This window comes from Uloborus diversus, chromosome 7 (genome assembly GCF_026930045.1).
Source record: "Uloborus diversus isolate 005 chromosome 7, Udiv.v.3.1, whole genome shotgun sequence".
Classification (NCBI taxonomy): domain Eukaryota; kingdom Metazoa; phylum Arthropoda; class Arachnida; order Araneae; family Uloboridae; genus Uloborus; species Uloborus diversus.
The window spans coordinates 167,930,964-167,947,133 of NC_072737.1; the positions used below are offsets into that span (position 1 = coordinate 167,930,964).

Sequence of the window (16,170 nt, forward strand, 5' to 3'; positions counted from 1 at the left end):
ACGTTAAAGTTCTGTAAATATTTCTTTCATTGCAAAAATGCAATTTGCGAGAAAGAACGAGCCATTGATAGCTTGAAAAAGAAAACAAAATTTCTTACCTGTTTTTATGTTGTAAATTATATCCATTATAGATTACTAGCGAAAATACCCGGCGTTGCCTGGGTCAGCAATAATTGTCAGAAACAATCGCTACTTTCTTTCGTTTTCTGTTTTAACTGAAAGAACTCAAAACGCACCGCTTTGACGTGATTAAAAATCGAGCTTCTTCCTTACCCATAAAAGTAAAATAGCAATAAGTATAAAGAACCAACTAATATTCATTTAGAAACGAAAGCACGAATTTAAGCATATAAAAATTTAAACAATTTCCAAAATATGAACTAACAAAAACAAAGATCACTAAAAAAAACCGTGCGTTTGCTTCATTTAATTAAATAGTAAACACACACACACACACAAAAAAAAAAAAAAAAAAAAAGCTCTCTACTATGTTTCCCTCAGGGTGCGAAAAGTAGAGTTTCCAAATGTTTAAATGACTTTAAACTCATGTTTGCTCCGGAGAAGCCTTGATTCAAAATTTTCGTTACGATTACTTTTAATATTGCTGTTGTTAGGCACAGAATTTTTGTAACAATGGATTTTGTATTTAATCACATAGAGTAAAGAAATTACATAGAGAGGACCTGATATACTAAGAAATTGAAGCCGGAAGTTGCACAGCTGTATCCCAAGATCCTTAGCTTCTTGCTAGGTATTTTAAGATACATCTTGATTCAAAACATTCCATTACGAATCTCAATTGGTTGTTAATTTAAACTTAGATATTGTTGCAAGTTTATGAAGCACGTTTTTGAAATTGCATTAAAACATGAATTAAAATGCAAACCAATCCGCCAGCGACTTTATACGGTCTCTTTGCGAGATTGGTGAAAACTATACTCGCGAAGCGATCACGTTATCATAACCCCGTTATTTTACCCCGGACATCCGGAGAGAAGTAGCCCTTTATGTATAAAGATGAGGATGTAATTCCTAAGAAAGAAATAAATGTCATGCTTGCTCCAGAGAAGCCTTGATTCAAAATTATCATTATGATTACTTTTAATATTGCTGTTGTTAGACAATGCATTTTTGTAACAATGGGTTTATATTTAATCATAATATGGGGAAATTACATGAAATTTACTGTTTTCCACCATAACGTCATTAAACCAAGTTTTTAAGGAATAAATTATAGCACAAGTTGCTCTCTGATAATGTAGTTATCTATGTGGAAAAAATGGTTAAACTCCGTCCAGTAGTTTTGAAGTTTACCCCGGACATCCGGACAGAAGTAGCCCTTTATGTATAAAGATAAGGATGCAATTCCTAAGAAAGCAATAAGTATCACGCTTGCTCCAGAGAGGCCTTGATTCAAAATTTACATTATGATTGCTTTTAATGTTGCTGTTGTTCGGCAACGAATTTTCGAGACAATGGGTTTATTTTTTAATCATTTGATGTGGAAATTACATGACATTTACTGTTTTCGATCACGACGTTTTTAAACTAAGTTTTTTAGGAATAAATTATAGCCTAAGTTGTTCCCTGATAATGTAGCTATCTATGGTGAAAAATGGTTAAAATCCGTCCAGTAGTTTTGAAGTTTGCCCCGGACATCCGGACAGAAGTAGCCCTTTATGTATGAAATTAAAGTTCAAATAATTTCATTTCTTTTTTATTCCTCATTACAGTGTAATATTAATAAAATGATCTTATATTTGCATAATTAATTTAACTATAACTAGTATGTTGTGGCCATCACGAAACTTTCTTCTATATTTTTCTTTTTTTTTTCTGATCCCTCCCCATGCTTGACGAGGAAGCAATATTCCCAACAAAAATGAAATTACACATGCAAAAACTTGACGACCATCCCAATGTCTGAATTATTGCAAAAGCAAAGCAAAGAGCGAAAATTGAAAGTTATTTTAAAAGCCTTGCTTGAATTAATTACAAATATTTTATTTGTTAACAAATATAAGATGGCAACAGTTAAAAATTTTAAATCATTGAGCATGGCCCCACTGAATGCGCTGGCGCTTAAGTATTCAGTGGGGCCATGCATTGAGATAATATTTCCGATCATTTCCATACAATTAAAATCACGAGAAATACGCAGACGACAATCTATTACGATTTATCTTTCTTATTGTTGCATTAATAAAACTATTTTTATTCGCTAAAAAATAATAATAAAAATAAATCAGCACCTCTTGGCGCGATTGGCGCCAAAATTGAACCAAAGCCTGTTTACATATGGATTCACATATATTCCAAATTTCAACCAGAACGTAGCATTACTTCTTGAGATAGGGCACTCACAATGGAAAAAAGAACGGGTGATTGCGCTACCCCCTTTTTAGCTGTTGACACCAAAATAAAATCAGCTCTTATACCCACTAAGGGCTACTTGCCGATAAATTTTTCTTTCATTCCGTTCATTATTTCTTGAGATACAGCAGTCACAATCGACGACAAAAAACGTTCTATAGCTCAACCCCCGTTTGAGTTATTGACACCAAAATTGAATCAGCACCTGTTCTTGTTAATGGCAACATATGGACCAAATTTTGTTTGATTCCGCCAGTTACTTCCTGAGGAATAGCAATCACGCGTAACTCAAAAAACATCCCATTGCTCCACCCCCCTTGGAGGAATTCGCGCCAAAAACCAATGGGCACAAGTTCACATAGGGGCACATATGTGTACCAAGTTTCGTTCGATTTCATGCGGTAGTTTTTGCTGTAGAGCGGCCACAAAAAACTGGTCACACACAGACGTGACACACATACACACAGACAGACAGACATTTTCCAAAAATAGTCGAAATGGACTCAGCACACCTCAAAACGTTCGAATCCGTCAAAATTCGAAAATTTGCACGAATCCAATACTTTCTTCTATATATTAGATATAGAAGAAAGTAAAAAGGAGTTTTACTAAATCCAGAGTGAACTCTGCTGTACAGTAGCATTAGTGAAAAAAACTAGTATGTTGTGGCCATCACGAAACTTTCTTCTATATTTTTCCTTTTTCTGATCCCTCCCCATGCTTGACGAGGAAGCAATATTCCTAACAAAAACAAAATGACACATGCAAAAACTTGACGACCATCCCAATGTCTGAATTATTGTAAAAGCAAAGCAAAGAGCGAAAATTGAAAGTTACTTTAAAAGCCTTACTTGAATTAATTACAAATATTTTATTTATTAAAAAACATAAGATGGCAACAGTTAAAAATTTTAATTCATTGAGATAATATTTCCGATCATTTCCATACAATTAAAATCACGAGAAATACGCAGACGACAATCTATTACGATTTATCTTTCTTATTGTTGCATTAATAAAACTATTTTTTTTCGCAAAAAAAATAAATAAAATCAACACCTCTTGGAGCGATTGGAGTCAAAATTGAACCAAAGCCTGTTTACGTATGGATTCACATATATTCCAAATTTCAAACAGAACGTAGCATTACTTCTTGAGATAGGGCACTCACAATGGAAAAAAAGAACGGGCGATTGCGCTACCCCCTTTTTAGCTGTTGACACCAAAATAAAATCAGCTCTTATACCCACTAAGGGCTACTTGTCAAAAATTTTTTGTTTCATTCCGTTCGTTATTTCCCTAGATACAGCAGTCACAATTCACAACAAAAAACGTTCTATAACTCAACCCCCGTTTGAGCTATTGACACCAAAATTGAATCAGCACCTGCTCCAGTTAGGGGCGACATATGGACCGAATTTTGTTTGATTCCGCCAGTTACTTCCTGAGGAATAGCAGTCACGCATAACTCAAAAAACGTCCCATTGCTCCACCCCCCTTGGAGGAATTAGCGCCAAAAACCAATGGGCACAAGTTCACATAGGGTCACATATGTGTACCAAATTTCGTTCAATTTCATGCGATAGTTTTTGCTGTAGAGCGGCCACAAAAAACTGGTCACACACAGACGTGACACACACACACATACATACACACACACATACATACACACACACATACATACATACATACACAGACAGACAGACATTTTCCAAAAATAGTCGAAATGGACTCAGCACACCTCAAAACGTTCGAATCCGTCAAAATTCGAAATTCGAAAATTTGCACGAATCCAATACTTTCTTCTATATATTAGATATAGAAGAAAGTAAAAATGGCAAAGAATTCGAAACTTAATTTGAAATTGGCGCTCGCGTTGGCGAGTACTGAGAGCGCTAAGCAGCCAAATAAGGATTTGACTCAACCGTTTTCTAGTACGTCATCGCTCATTTAAGGTTACTACTGATGAACCCTTCTTGTAGGTAGTGGTGGATGAACTAGGATTTCGCACAAGACTTACGTCTCAATGTTCGCCTGCATCACCTCGTACATTCACTTTAGAGGTGACCCACCTCAGCAGGATTATTAAACCTCCATTAATTTGGGATTTTCCCAGTAATAAATGATCCTTTCGCTTTCATTTTGAAAACTCTTTCTCAGTCAGTCGATTTTTTCGTTACAGAGTACTGTTTGACCACGGATTGTGTGGAATTGGCAAACATCCAGTTAAGGCGACTCCATCTGAATGAGGGGAAAAATAAAAATTTTATGCGCGTGTTCCGCTCATTTGAATGAGACTGCTGAATTTAGAGGCTAACATACATCTGCAAAATCTGACATCCCTGAAAACTAATAGATGCTTCCATTTCCGCGTGTAAACCGGATGTTTGCCTTTCCATACAATTCGTGGTTAGACAGTATATTTGATTTCTTTCTCGCTATTTCATGGTGAAGGTAAATTACGTGTTTAATTAAGTTTGCGCTCTTCAGACCGTTGCACTTGCCAAGCAGTAATGATCAAAAGCGCTTTCATGTAGACACCCAAAATACAACCCGAATGCGCGCTCTAGTTAAATTTTAGATCTATGATCCTACTCGGGATCAGATGAACCTGGGTTCCGCCTCGTCGCCAACTAACACCCACCGGGTACGTGGATATTAAATCAGTTAGTTTGAAGGTTTTGTGGTGGGTCACCAGCTGTTACCATGGTGCATATTTTCTGGAGGCTTTCTCCCTTTCAAAGCTATGCTTAGTTTGTGAAGTTGGCGGTAGATTTTGCCGCCTTCGGGCTTGTCCGAAATGAGGCTTTGCCTGTAGTCATGTTACCCGAAAGGAGTGAATTTGGGTATCTCATATGGCTTTGAGATTAATTTCGAAACGTTGTTTATGGATCTGATCATGGTCTCTCTTGATTCGCTTTCGTTTATAGGCCGTGACAATAACTGAAATTCATGGCAACAAAAAAGGGCACTAAAGGCAATTCCTGTTTTCTATTCTTACAATCAAATTGGGGGATACACAGGATTGGGTTCAGCGCCTCTTGCGGTCAAAATGGGCGACATGTCACTGTTTGGTGGATACACAGGATTGGGTTCAGCGCCTCTTCCGGTCAAAATGATCGACATGCCACTGCTTGGTAGATACCAGAGACTAATAATAAGAATAGAGCGAGCTATGGAAACCCTTTTGCTGCTCGTAAACCAAACCATGTGACTGGTGGATATCCTAGCAACAGCGTCTAGAGTTGATCGTAGCAGACGATCAACGCCCGCGAGAAATAGAATTGATGGAACACGGGAGAATGATCTTTTATGGAGTCCGATTTGTAAATTTGTTATTCTAAGTTGTAAATATTTTGTTAATATAGTGAGTTTTTCGTTTAAATAGTATTGTGCCTTTTCTTTAGTCAATTTCAATAACTCTCTAAGCAATTAAAGATGCAAGCGCCCAAAAAGAATTGGCAAACAGTAAGATTTTTACCTTCAATTTCAATTCAAGATACTGATTAGTACATTTTTGCGTAAACGCAAAACGTTTACGCCATTACGTTCACGCCAACGCTGACGTAGCAGTTCCAAATGAAATAAAAGTTACTGAAAACTGTGATCGAAAACTAATTACTAATGTCAAAATAATGCATAACTAAAAGAAAAACAGTGCAATCTCTGCACCTGGAAAAACATTATAATGAAAACACATTACGTCTTAAAATACATGTCGAGTGCCTAACTATAGATAATGTTGCGATCTTGCAACCATGCTGCCAAAATTTTCGCCAAGCCTTCCACCAGTCACATGATGTATCCATGAACCAATTTTTTCATCAGCAAGTCTGGGAAAGCTCGGTCTACCCTTATTATTAGTCTACTAGGGGGCTATCGCCCCCTGCTCGCTATCGCTCGCCAACCCCCGGAACTGCTTACGCAGTTCCCTGTGGATCGCTTCGCGATCCATGCTCGCTTCGCTCGCTCGCTGTATGCCAATACATTAGCCTAGCTAAAATTTTCCGTAAAAATTAAAGTTGGTAATTGCATTTAGGTCACCATCCATTTAACCAATATGAAAATTACGTTCATAATGTTAATTTGTCTGCTTTAGCCAGATTTTCGACAGTTTAACTTTGCTGTATGTAAGATGACTGCCTTGGCAATGTGCACAACTTTACCATTATAGATACAAAAGTGTCTGTCATTGCTTTGGAGAGATTGCACTTCTACCTGTTGGTCCGCGGAAGGTATTTTATTTCCCTTCTACCACCCATTGGAAAACCAATGAAGGCATTCCCCTATCCGCCACCTGGGGACGCGCCCTCTAGGGGTTACAGGCTCCCCCGAGGGATGTATTTACATTATTTACACTCTTATATATATTTACATATTTACACTCTTATATATTCTAATCTGAGAAAACTTCCTCATATACACAATTAAAAATGTCCCGTTTGGGAGCCACAACTGACACTGCTTCAAAAGATCTTGTTCTTGATAATGCCACATAGAGCTGGCCATGACTAAAAACAGGCTCAGAGAGCACCAAACATATTTTCTCAAACGTTTGTCCTTCTTGTTGTTATTCTGAATCCTTGCCACGTCACGAACAAAAAATGGTTTAACTAAAAACGCGAAAACTCGCCAAGGCTACTTTGCTTGCACAATACTAAAACTACTATAACCCTAAACAAATTTGGCGAAACCTTTCAGCTGAGAATAAAAGGAATAAAGTACATAAATTCTTTCTCGGTTATTCATTTTGAACTGAACTGTCGTACTGAAGCAGAGAATAGACGACGCTCAAAGCGCCTACGCGTTCAAAACAACATTGCCGATGAACATGATTGTGGAGCAATGTGTGAAGAATGCGAATTTTGTGGTGCTCTTTATTGGCAGAAAGAGCGTAATACTGCAAATAAATATACTAAATGTTGCCATGACGGAAAGGTGCGGTTACCGGCATTGTGTGACGCACCTGATCTGTTGAAGGAACTGCTGACTGAAAATTCCCCAGCCGCTAAAAATTATCGGCAGCGAATCAGAGAATACAACTCTGGAAATGGCTCGTCTTAAATTGGATTCAAGAACGGTTTCCTGCCTTCTTTGAGCTTTTCTTTGCTGATTAAGGTTGAAATGGGCCACAGCCCGACTCAAACTCATCTCAAAAAAAAAAAAAAAAGTTCGTTGAGTATTCTGTGATTCAAGATTTCAAAACAACGTAGAAGTTTGTTTACATGATTTATCGGCGAAGTGTTGCCAACAGAGGTTTAGAAATTCACCCCTTCATTTGCCGGCACGTAAGAGAATTATATATATAGATGGTGGATACGCAGGATTGGGTTCAGCGCCTCTTGCGGTCAAAATGGGCGACATATGAAGTTTCGCATGTTTTGAGAATTTCAAGAGCAAATCATCTTAGGCTAATGTTGCATCGGTTTAACACAGAAAAGTCATGAATTGTCTAGGCCCGTAAAGCGTATCGTAAAGCTTGACCCTTAATTCGAATCGTAAAGCTAGGCCCGTAAAGCGAATCAAGTGCGGCCATGATCTGATCCATTCAATTATCCAAGAATATGTCATTGCATAAGTTTTTGAAATTGTGCACTTGGTAAACTTATGCCATACGTAAAAAAGAAATCTTTTTTTTTTTAAGTAGCATTGTTAAGTATTTTTTTTTTTTTTTTTTGGAAATTGAATCGGAGTTGATTGCATTTTAATATGTTTAATGAAATATCCATATTTTTTTAGGCCAGAATACGTAGCTAAAGGTGTTTTGAAGATCTTTGAAGACAGAATCAACGGTTCAACTCTTGTAGTCACGAAAAGGAAAGGATTTGTTTACATTGGAGTGCAGGAAGAGTTAAAAGACATACCGGTGGAATGACTGGGATGAGAAACTCCCTTGATGACGAATGTGATGACGATAATGATAATCGATAGGAATTCTCGTATGTCATGAAAACGCAAAAACTACTACATCAGTATTTTATTTGTCAAGTCATTTTGAGTAACCCATTGTATATGGGTCATAAAAATACCATTTTGTTAGAGTATTTCTATAGTAGTTTATAAACTACTAATAATAATTGCTCAATAAAAATATTTTCGTAAAATTTACTTTTGTATTGTGATTTATAAGCAAGGATGTGCCAAAAAACTAGTTGTGTATATGTGTTTGTGTGTGTGTATGTGAAGGTGTCTGTATGTATGCGTGTGTATATCTGTGTGTGTGTAGGTGTATGTGTGTGTAGGTGTATGTGTGTGTAGGTGTATGTCTGTGTGTAGGCAAGTAAGTGACGCAACCTGGAGACGGCTTTCGCTAGAGGAGCAGCATCATGAGGCGGCCGGCCGACGGTGGTGCTGCAGAGGGAGGCGGGGGGGGGGGGGAAACATAGGACATCAAAACTGTCAAGTGAGAACAATAAGCATTCGTGATTGCTCAAAAAAAAAAAAATTCTTTTTCTGCTCGTATCGAAATTTAGAAAAAAGATTTTGAAAAAAAAAAAAACTGTTAAATATTTTTTTCCGCTGGTGATAAAAAGAAAAAAGTGCACTACTTTAAGAAATATTTTCCCCTCGAACACATTCCCAAAATTATTATTTCATGATTACTCCGAGGTAAGTACATATGAGACAGTAGCGTACCTAGCACGGATGTCACCCGGTGGCGGTAATTTGAAGTGTCATCCCCCCCCCCCCCCAAAAAAATAGTTTTGGTGCACATTAAGTTGAAGCATAAAGAACTACGTTTCTTTTTCTTTTTTCTAACTTGTGTGACATAGAACATTACCCAGTAACATTTGTAGAAATGGTAATGAAGAAAAAAAAGTTATCTTTTGATTCTACTTAATCTGAGCCCGATAATGTCCTTTTAAAGCTTTTATCAATTGAATGGAAAGATAAACTCATTCAGAAGAAGGAACAGAACTAGATTTATGCTTTTGTGACATCGCTATTTAAAGAGTCGTCTCTATCCCTTGCGCTTTTTGAGATACGAAGACTGAATCAACATGACCGACAATTCAGTAGCAATCGTTACTGGAGCAGCGCAGGGTTTAGGAGCCGCCATTACAAGAGCTCTATTACGACAGGGTTACAAAGTAAGTTATTTATAAAAAAGTTTTAGCAGAAAAAAAAATTAATTTGAATTTGGTCATCTTGAATTCAAATTATGTTTTTCGCAATCACGAGTGTGTGTGTATGTAGGCGTGTGTGTTTATGTCTGTGTGGGGGGTATGTGTGTTTGTGTGTAGGGGGTATGTGTATGTGTGTGTAGGCATGTGTGTTTGTGTCTGTGTGCAGGCATGAGTGTGTGGGTAGTTGTGTGTAGGTGTGTGTGTATGTATGCGTGTGTGTATGTGTTTGAGTGCATGTATGTGTTTGTGTGCGTGTGTATGTGTTTGAGTGTGTGTATGTGTTTGTGTGTGTGTGTGTATGTGTTTGTGTATGTGTGTAGGTGTATGTATGTGTGAATGTGTTTGTGTATGTGTGTAGGTGTATGTATGTGTGTAGGTGTATGTAGGTGTGTATGTGTTTGTGTGTGTGTGTGTGTGTACGTGCGTGTATGTATGCGTGTAAGTGTAGGATACTGACGCAACCTGGAGACGGTTTTCGCTAGAGGAGCAGCATCGTGAGGCGGCCGGTCGACGGTGGTGCTGGCGGGAAAATAAAATCATAGCACATCAAAACAGTGAAATGAAAGCAATAAGCAATCGTGATTGCACAAAAAAAACCTTAGAGCAGGAATTAAAATGGAGGGAGCAAGTACAATCATTGGCTCAACAAAAGCTGACCCAAAGACCCCAAGTCGCGTGACCCAAGAACGAACGACGAATGGTTCGCACGTTTTGCATGAAACTAGCGAAATAAACCAGATTTCTTCCGATGCTTTACTTTAAAGTCGATCACGTGACTTGGGGTTGGTTTCATGAATGAAAGTCTTCACTCCCTCCATTTCATATCTTTTCAATGAAGAAAACCTTTGTACATTCTGGATTCTGTCCATGGTTGGTAAGGAACTAGCAAACGTCAAGTTTGGACGAGTCTATCTGACTTAGGGGGCAACATAAAAATTTAATGCACATGGTTCGCTCATTTTAATGTGGTGACTCTGCTTATTTTAGAGGTTTGTACACATTAGCAAATGCTGGCATTCCTGAAAAATAGTTAGTACTGTTTGACCATCGATTACATGGAAAGGTTAATATCCGGTTTATAGGCGGAAATGGACATATCAATTAGTTTATAGGGGTGTTAGTTGGTTTGTTTCAGATGTGCACTTTTGCCCCTCTATTATTTAGCCTTAGTTTTGTAAAAATGAAAATTTGCTCACAGCAACATTTTATAAATCTAAAGTATTGTTACAAATCCTGTAAATAGTAATTATTGTAGTAACGTAACCTGTAAATAGTTTCCCGTAATGAATATACAACCCCTTAACATGTGGCTCAAGTATACAACCCCCTATTCTTTTTTTTCTTATTTCATTCACTGATTTTATCAATGGAAGTGTAGTTGTAGAACGTCGTAGCATTTTCTGGAATATTTGAGAAATTTCTTTTCGGTGTATTTAAGCCGTTAGCGATGGATAAACAGTTAGTTTCGATTGATATTTCGAACTGAGAGCATTTTGCTCTGTTTATAGCGAGGCATTTCGCTGTGTTGTTTTCGTATTTGGAAGTAAATACGTGTGTAAACGTTGAGTTTACGGTGTTGTGTGATAATTGCTTAAATGCTGATGAATAATTTAGCAGTTGTTGAAGATCTTTCCTGTACATAGTGTAAATAAATTTCCTGTGTTTTTATCAAGAACTGTGTTCTCATTTCAAGAAAGTGGAAGTCGCACCGAATCCGTTACAATTTGGCGCCCAACGTGGGGCTTCTTCTGGACTTTCTTGGAGTAAGTGTGACTTTGGACATTTTTTTCATAAAGACTTTTTGAATTTGGACTTTATTTTTATGGTGATTACTCGCGCAATGGATGAACAATTAAAACAACTTCTTGACGCAATCAACTCTGTAAAAAATGATATGGCGACTAACCAAGAACAATTAAAAAATGATATGGCGACTAACCAAGAACAATTAAAAAATGAATTGGCGACTAACCAAGAACAGTTAAATAGTGATTTAACTGCTAAAATTACTACAAGTCAAAATGAAATAAAAAGTGACCTAACGTCGATGAAAACCATGATGGAGAATCAACTAACCGCCATGGGAGATAAAGTTGATGCTCTGGAAGAAAAATTTGATACTGTGGAAGAGCGTATCGCCAATGTGGAAAATAAGTTGGAAGAAGAAGACAAGAAATTTACTTCATTTAAGGAAGAAATAATTAAAGACATGGAACGGAGATTGGCGACCGCGGAAAGCAGTTCTGTACAGTTTGGCGCTCCCACATCTGTTGCTCGACCGTCCATTAAACTGGCCACATTTGATGGGAAAAGTTCGTGGCAGGTATACAAGACCCAATTCATGATAGTGGCGGAAGCGAACGGATGGGACTCAGCTACCAAGGCCTGCCATCTTGCAGCATCCCTGAGAGGTGACGCAGCGGACATTCTTTAGACCCTTCCGGACAGCCAGCGCCTGGATTTCGCCGCCCTCACATCTGCGTTGGAGCTTCGCTTCGGTGAGAAGTGCCAGAAAGATTTCAGCCGACTCCAGTTGAAGTCCCGTTTCCAGAAAACTGGGGAAACCCTGCAAGAGCTTGCGGCGGACATCGAGAGACTGTCTCATCTTGCTTTTTACGACTGCCCTGCGGATGTTCGAGACAACCTGGCACTCAACTACTACATCGACGGGGTTCGAGATCCGGAAATACAGAAAGCTCTACGGATGGCGGATGTCAAAGACCTGAATTCTGCCGTTGTGTATGCGATGAGATACGAGGCCGCCCAAGAAGCAACCCGTGTGGATCGCCATCTAATCCGGACTCAGGAAGCTGATGAGTCTGATTCCAGGTCGTCCCACCTCGCTGAACTTGAGAGACAACTCGGTGACTTGACAAGACATTGGAGCAGCATAACAGCCTAAAAGAAACAAGAGCAGAAGTGCTGGAAATGCGGTAGTGAAGGACACCTGCGAAGGAGTTGTCCGGCTCGCCAAGCTACGCGAGGGAAGGAAATCACCACCACTAAAGCTCTGCAGATTTCCTCTTCTAGTAGTGGCAGTGATGGACTTTTCATTTACGCACATGTAAATGGGAACCCCTGCAGACTGATTGTTGACACTGGAGCCAATGTGACAATCATTAGGACAGATGTGGCTCGTGAATTCGGATTGAAACTGTTGTGGACATCGCCACGCGTAAGTCTCCAGACTGTGACAGGTGACAAAATTGAGATTGACGGTAAAGTGGACTTGGAAATAATGTTTGGGAATGCCACCTACCATCATACGGCATTCGTCGCTAATATCACGGACCCCTTCATTCTCGGATTGGAATTTTTGAAGAAATATGACTTCACTCTCGACTTCAAGACTAATGAGCTGCACTCGATGAGAGAAGACATAGCCGTTTTCCCTGCAGAGAGTGATGTAAAATCCGCTCATCAAATAATAGCTCAAACAGATTTATCGATTTCCTCAAGGTCAGAATCATTAATACCTGGCTCCCTTGAAGAAAGCAATAGTTTTCGATTTGGACTCATTGAATACCCTAACCTAAGCAATAGCCTAAAAGGAGTACTGGTAGCATCTACGCTTGTGGACCTTTCTAAGGATGTAATTCCTGTGAGAGTCGCCAACGTGAGTGAAAGGCCAAGGAATATCCGAAAAGGTGAAGTGTTGGCAACTTGTACTCCAGTAAACTGCATCATTAGAAGAATCAATTCCCCTGAGACTGTGTCTTCTAAGTCCTTGACGTCGAAGTTAATTGGGAGTGCGCCATTATCGAAAGATCAAAGAACTGCTGCGGAACAATTGGTGGACGACTTCAAGCATCTGTTTTCATCTACATCGGAGGATGTTGGCCGTACGAATTTAACGCAGCATAGGATTTACACTGGAGAACACCTCCCTATTAAACAGCATCCAAGACGACAACCGTTCGCCAAGAAGGAAGAGGTTGAGACCCTCCTGAAAGAGATGAAGGAGAATGATGTAATCGAACCGTCATCCAGTCCCTGGGCTTCTCCCATCGTCTTAGTCCGAAAGAAAGATGGCTCCACCAGATTTTGTGTCAATTACCGACGGCTGAATGAAATCACCAAGAAAGACAGTTACCCTCTTCCACGGATAGACGACACCTTGGACACTCTTTCCGGACACAAGTGGTTTTCGACCCTGGACTTGAAGAGCGGCTACTGGCAGGTTGAGATACACCCTGATGACCGAGAAAAGACAGCATTTACAACTGGACAAGGCTTATGGCAGTTTAAAGTGATGCCCTTCGGCCTCTGCAATGCACCAGCTACGTTCGAGCGTCTTATGGAGACAGTGTTAAGAGGACTTTCTTACGAATCCTGTCTGGTCTACTTAGACGATATCATCATCGTGGGACGCAGCTTCGAAGAACATCTGGCAAATCTTAGGAAGGTGCTGCAAAAGCTTAAGGAAGCCAATCTGAAGTTAAGCCCGTCCAAATGTAATTTGTTCCGCCGGGAAGTGAACTACCTTGGTCACATCATCTCTTCTGAAGGTGTACAAACCGATCCAGAAAAGGTGTCTGCTGTCAAGAGTTGGAGTCGTCCCGAAAACATCCATCAGCTGCGAAGTTTCCTGGGGCTCTGTACCTACTACAGGAAGTTTGTAAAGGGTTTTTCCAACATTGCACGACCTTTGCATAAGCTGACGGAGAGCAAGCAAAAGTTCGAATGGTCCAAAGAATGCGAAGATGCATTTCTACGACTGAAGGAGGCTTTAACATCAACATGGAGATCAAGCGTCGAAAAGGGTTATCTCACGGTAATGCTGACGCTTTATCAAGGAGACCCTGTCCTGAGAACTGCCACTATTGTTCCCGAATCGAGAAACAGTATGGAACGACTAGCCCTACCGCCTATCAGGTGACAGTGACCAAGTTCGAAAAGATCAACTTGAAGACCCCGACATAAAACCAATTTTGGAGTTCATGGAAAGTGACAGTCGGCGCCCTAGCTGGCAGGACGTTTCCATCTTCAGTCCTGCAACAAAAAGATACTGGGCTTTATGGAACTCACTCCATTTACGGAACGGCGTGCTACACCGGAAATGGGAATCTGACGACGGTAAAATATCTAGGTGGCAGTTACTACTTCCCCGATCAAGGATTTCAGATGTTTTGAAAGAAATACATAGTAGTGCGACTGGAGGACATTTTGGTGTCTTGAAAACCCTCAATAAAGTTCGGGAGCGCTTCTTCTGGAGCAAGGCGAAGGATGACGTGGAGAAGTGGTGCCATTCTTGTGACGCCTGTGCTGCTCGTAAAGGACCGAAGAAGAGAAGCAGAGGGAAGCTACATCTGTACAACGTTGGAGCTCCTTTCGAACGAATTGGGATCGACATCCTGGGTCCTCTACCAAGAACTGCTGATGGGAACAAATACATTCTTGTTTCCATCGACTACTTCACCAAATGGCCGGAAGCATATCCCATTCCAGATCAAGAGGCTACCACCGTAGCAGAGACTCTAGTCCAACATTGGATCTCGAGATATGGAACACCTTTGCAGATTCATTCCGATCAAGGGAGGAATTTCATCTCTGCTGTGTTTAAGGGCCTATGTCAAATTCTCGGAATTGAGAAACCTAGGACAACACCACTACACCCACAATCGGACGGCATGGTGGAGAGATTTAACCGCACAATCCTGAACAATCTCTCACTTATGGTATCCAGAAATCAACAGGATTGGGACAAGAAGCTACCTTTGTTCCTGCTGGCCTACCGCAGTGCTGTCCACGAGACTACCGGATTTGCCCCATCTCAGATGCTCTTCGGACGAGAGCTTCGGCTACCTTGTGATCTCGTCTTCGGTCGTCCTCCGGATGCGCCTTCATCGCCTGAGGAGTACATCCAGGATCTCCAGGCCCGGTTGGAAGACGTTCATAACTTCGCACGAGAGCGAATCAACATCGCGGCGGAGAAGATGAAGACCCGATACGACACAAGGTCTACTGGACATGAATTCAACGAAGGCGACAAGGTTTGGTTATGGAATCCCATCCGACGGAAAGGTCTTTCACCCAAATTGCAGTCGCATTGGGATGGACCCTACAAAGTCCTTAACCGACTGAATGACGTCGTAGTGAGGATCCAAAAATCACCTAATGCAAAACCTAGGGTTGTACATTATGATCGGTTAGCCCCATACTATGGCCATAGTTCATGAGTATTACGTAAGCAACCATAGTTGATAACATAAAAGTTGTAGATAATTTTTGCTTTTAATGTTTAGTAATATTTCTTGTTATTATTGTGTTTTCTGTATCTGTTAGTTATTATTTAATGTGTGTAATTGTGAACTTGTGCTAGAAGTTTGGCACCCTTTCTGGGGATTGTACTGCCCGGGACGTGCAGTCCTTAGGAAGGGGGCAATGTTACAAATCCTGTAAATAGTAATTATTGTAGTAACGTAACCTGTAAATAGTTTCCCGTAATGAATATACAACCCCTTAACATATGGCTCAAGTATACAACCCCCTATTCTTTTTTTTCTTATTTCATTCACTGATTTTATCAATGGAAGTGTAGTTGTAGAACGTCGTAGCATTTTCTGGAATATTTGAGAAATTTCTTTTCGGTGTATTTAAGCCGTTAGCGATGGATAAACAGTTAGTTTCGATTGATATTTCGAACTGAGAGCATTTTGCTCTGTTTATA

General features: G+C 39.9%; 2 protein-coding genes across 2 annotated transcripts in view; both read left to right on the forward strand.

The window, feature by feature from the left end:
- Positions 1–8,450, forward strand: part of LOC129226433 (15-hydroxyprostaglandin dehydrogenase [NAD(+)]-like) — a 34,904-nt gene extending 26,454 nt beyond the window's left edge. The window contains exon 7 of the mRNA XM_054861036.1: positions 8,113–8,450. Coding sequence (XP_054717011.1) covers positions 8,113–8,248 — 136 coding nt within the window. The 3' untranslated portion in view covers positions 8,249–8,450. The remainder of the gene's footprint in view (positions 1–8,112) is intronic.
- Positions 8,451–9,320: 870 nt separating this feature from the next.
- Positions 9,321–16,170, forward strand: part of LOC129226060 (15-hydroxyprostaglandin dehydrogenase [NAD(+)]-like) — a 32,238-nt gene continuing 25,388 nt past the window's right edge. Inside the window, exon 1 of the mRNA XM_054860640.1 lies at positions 9,321–9,464. Within this exon, the coding sequence (XP_054716615.1) occupies positions 9,375–9,464 (90 nt within the window). The 5' untranslated portion in view covers positions 9,321–9,374. The remainder of the gene's footprint in view (positions 9,465–16,170) is intronic.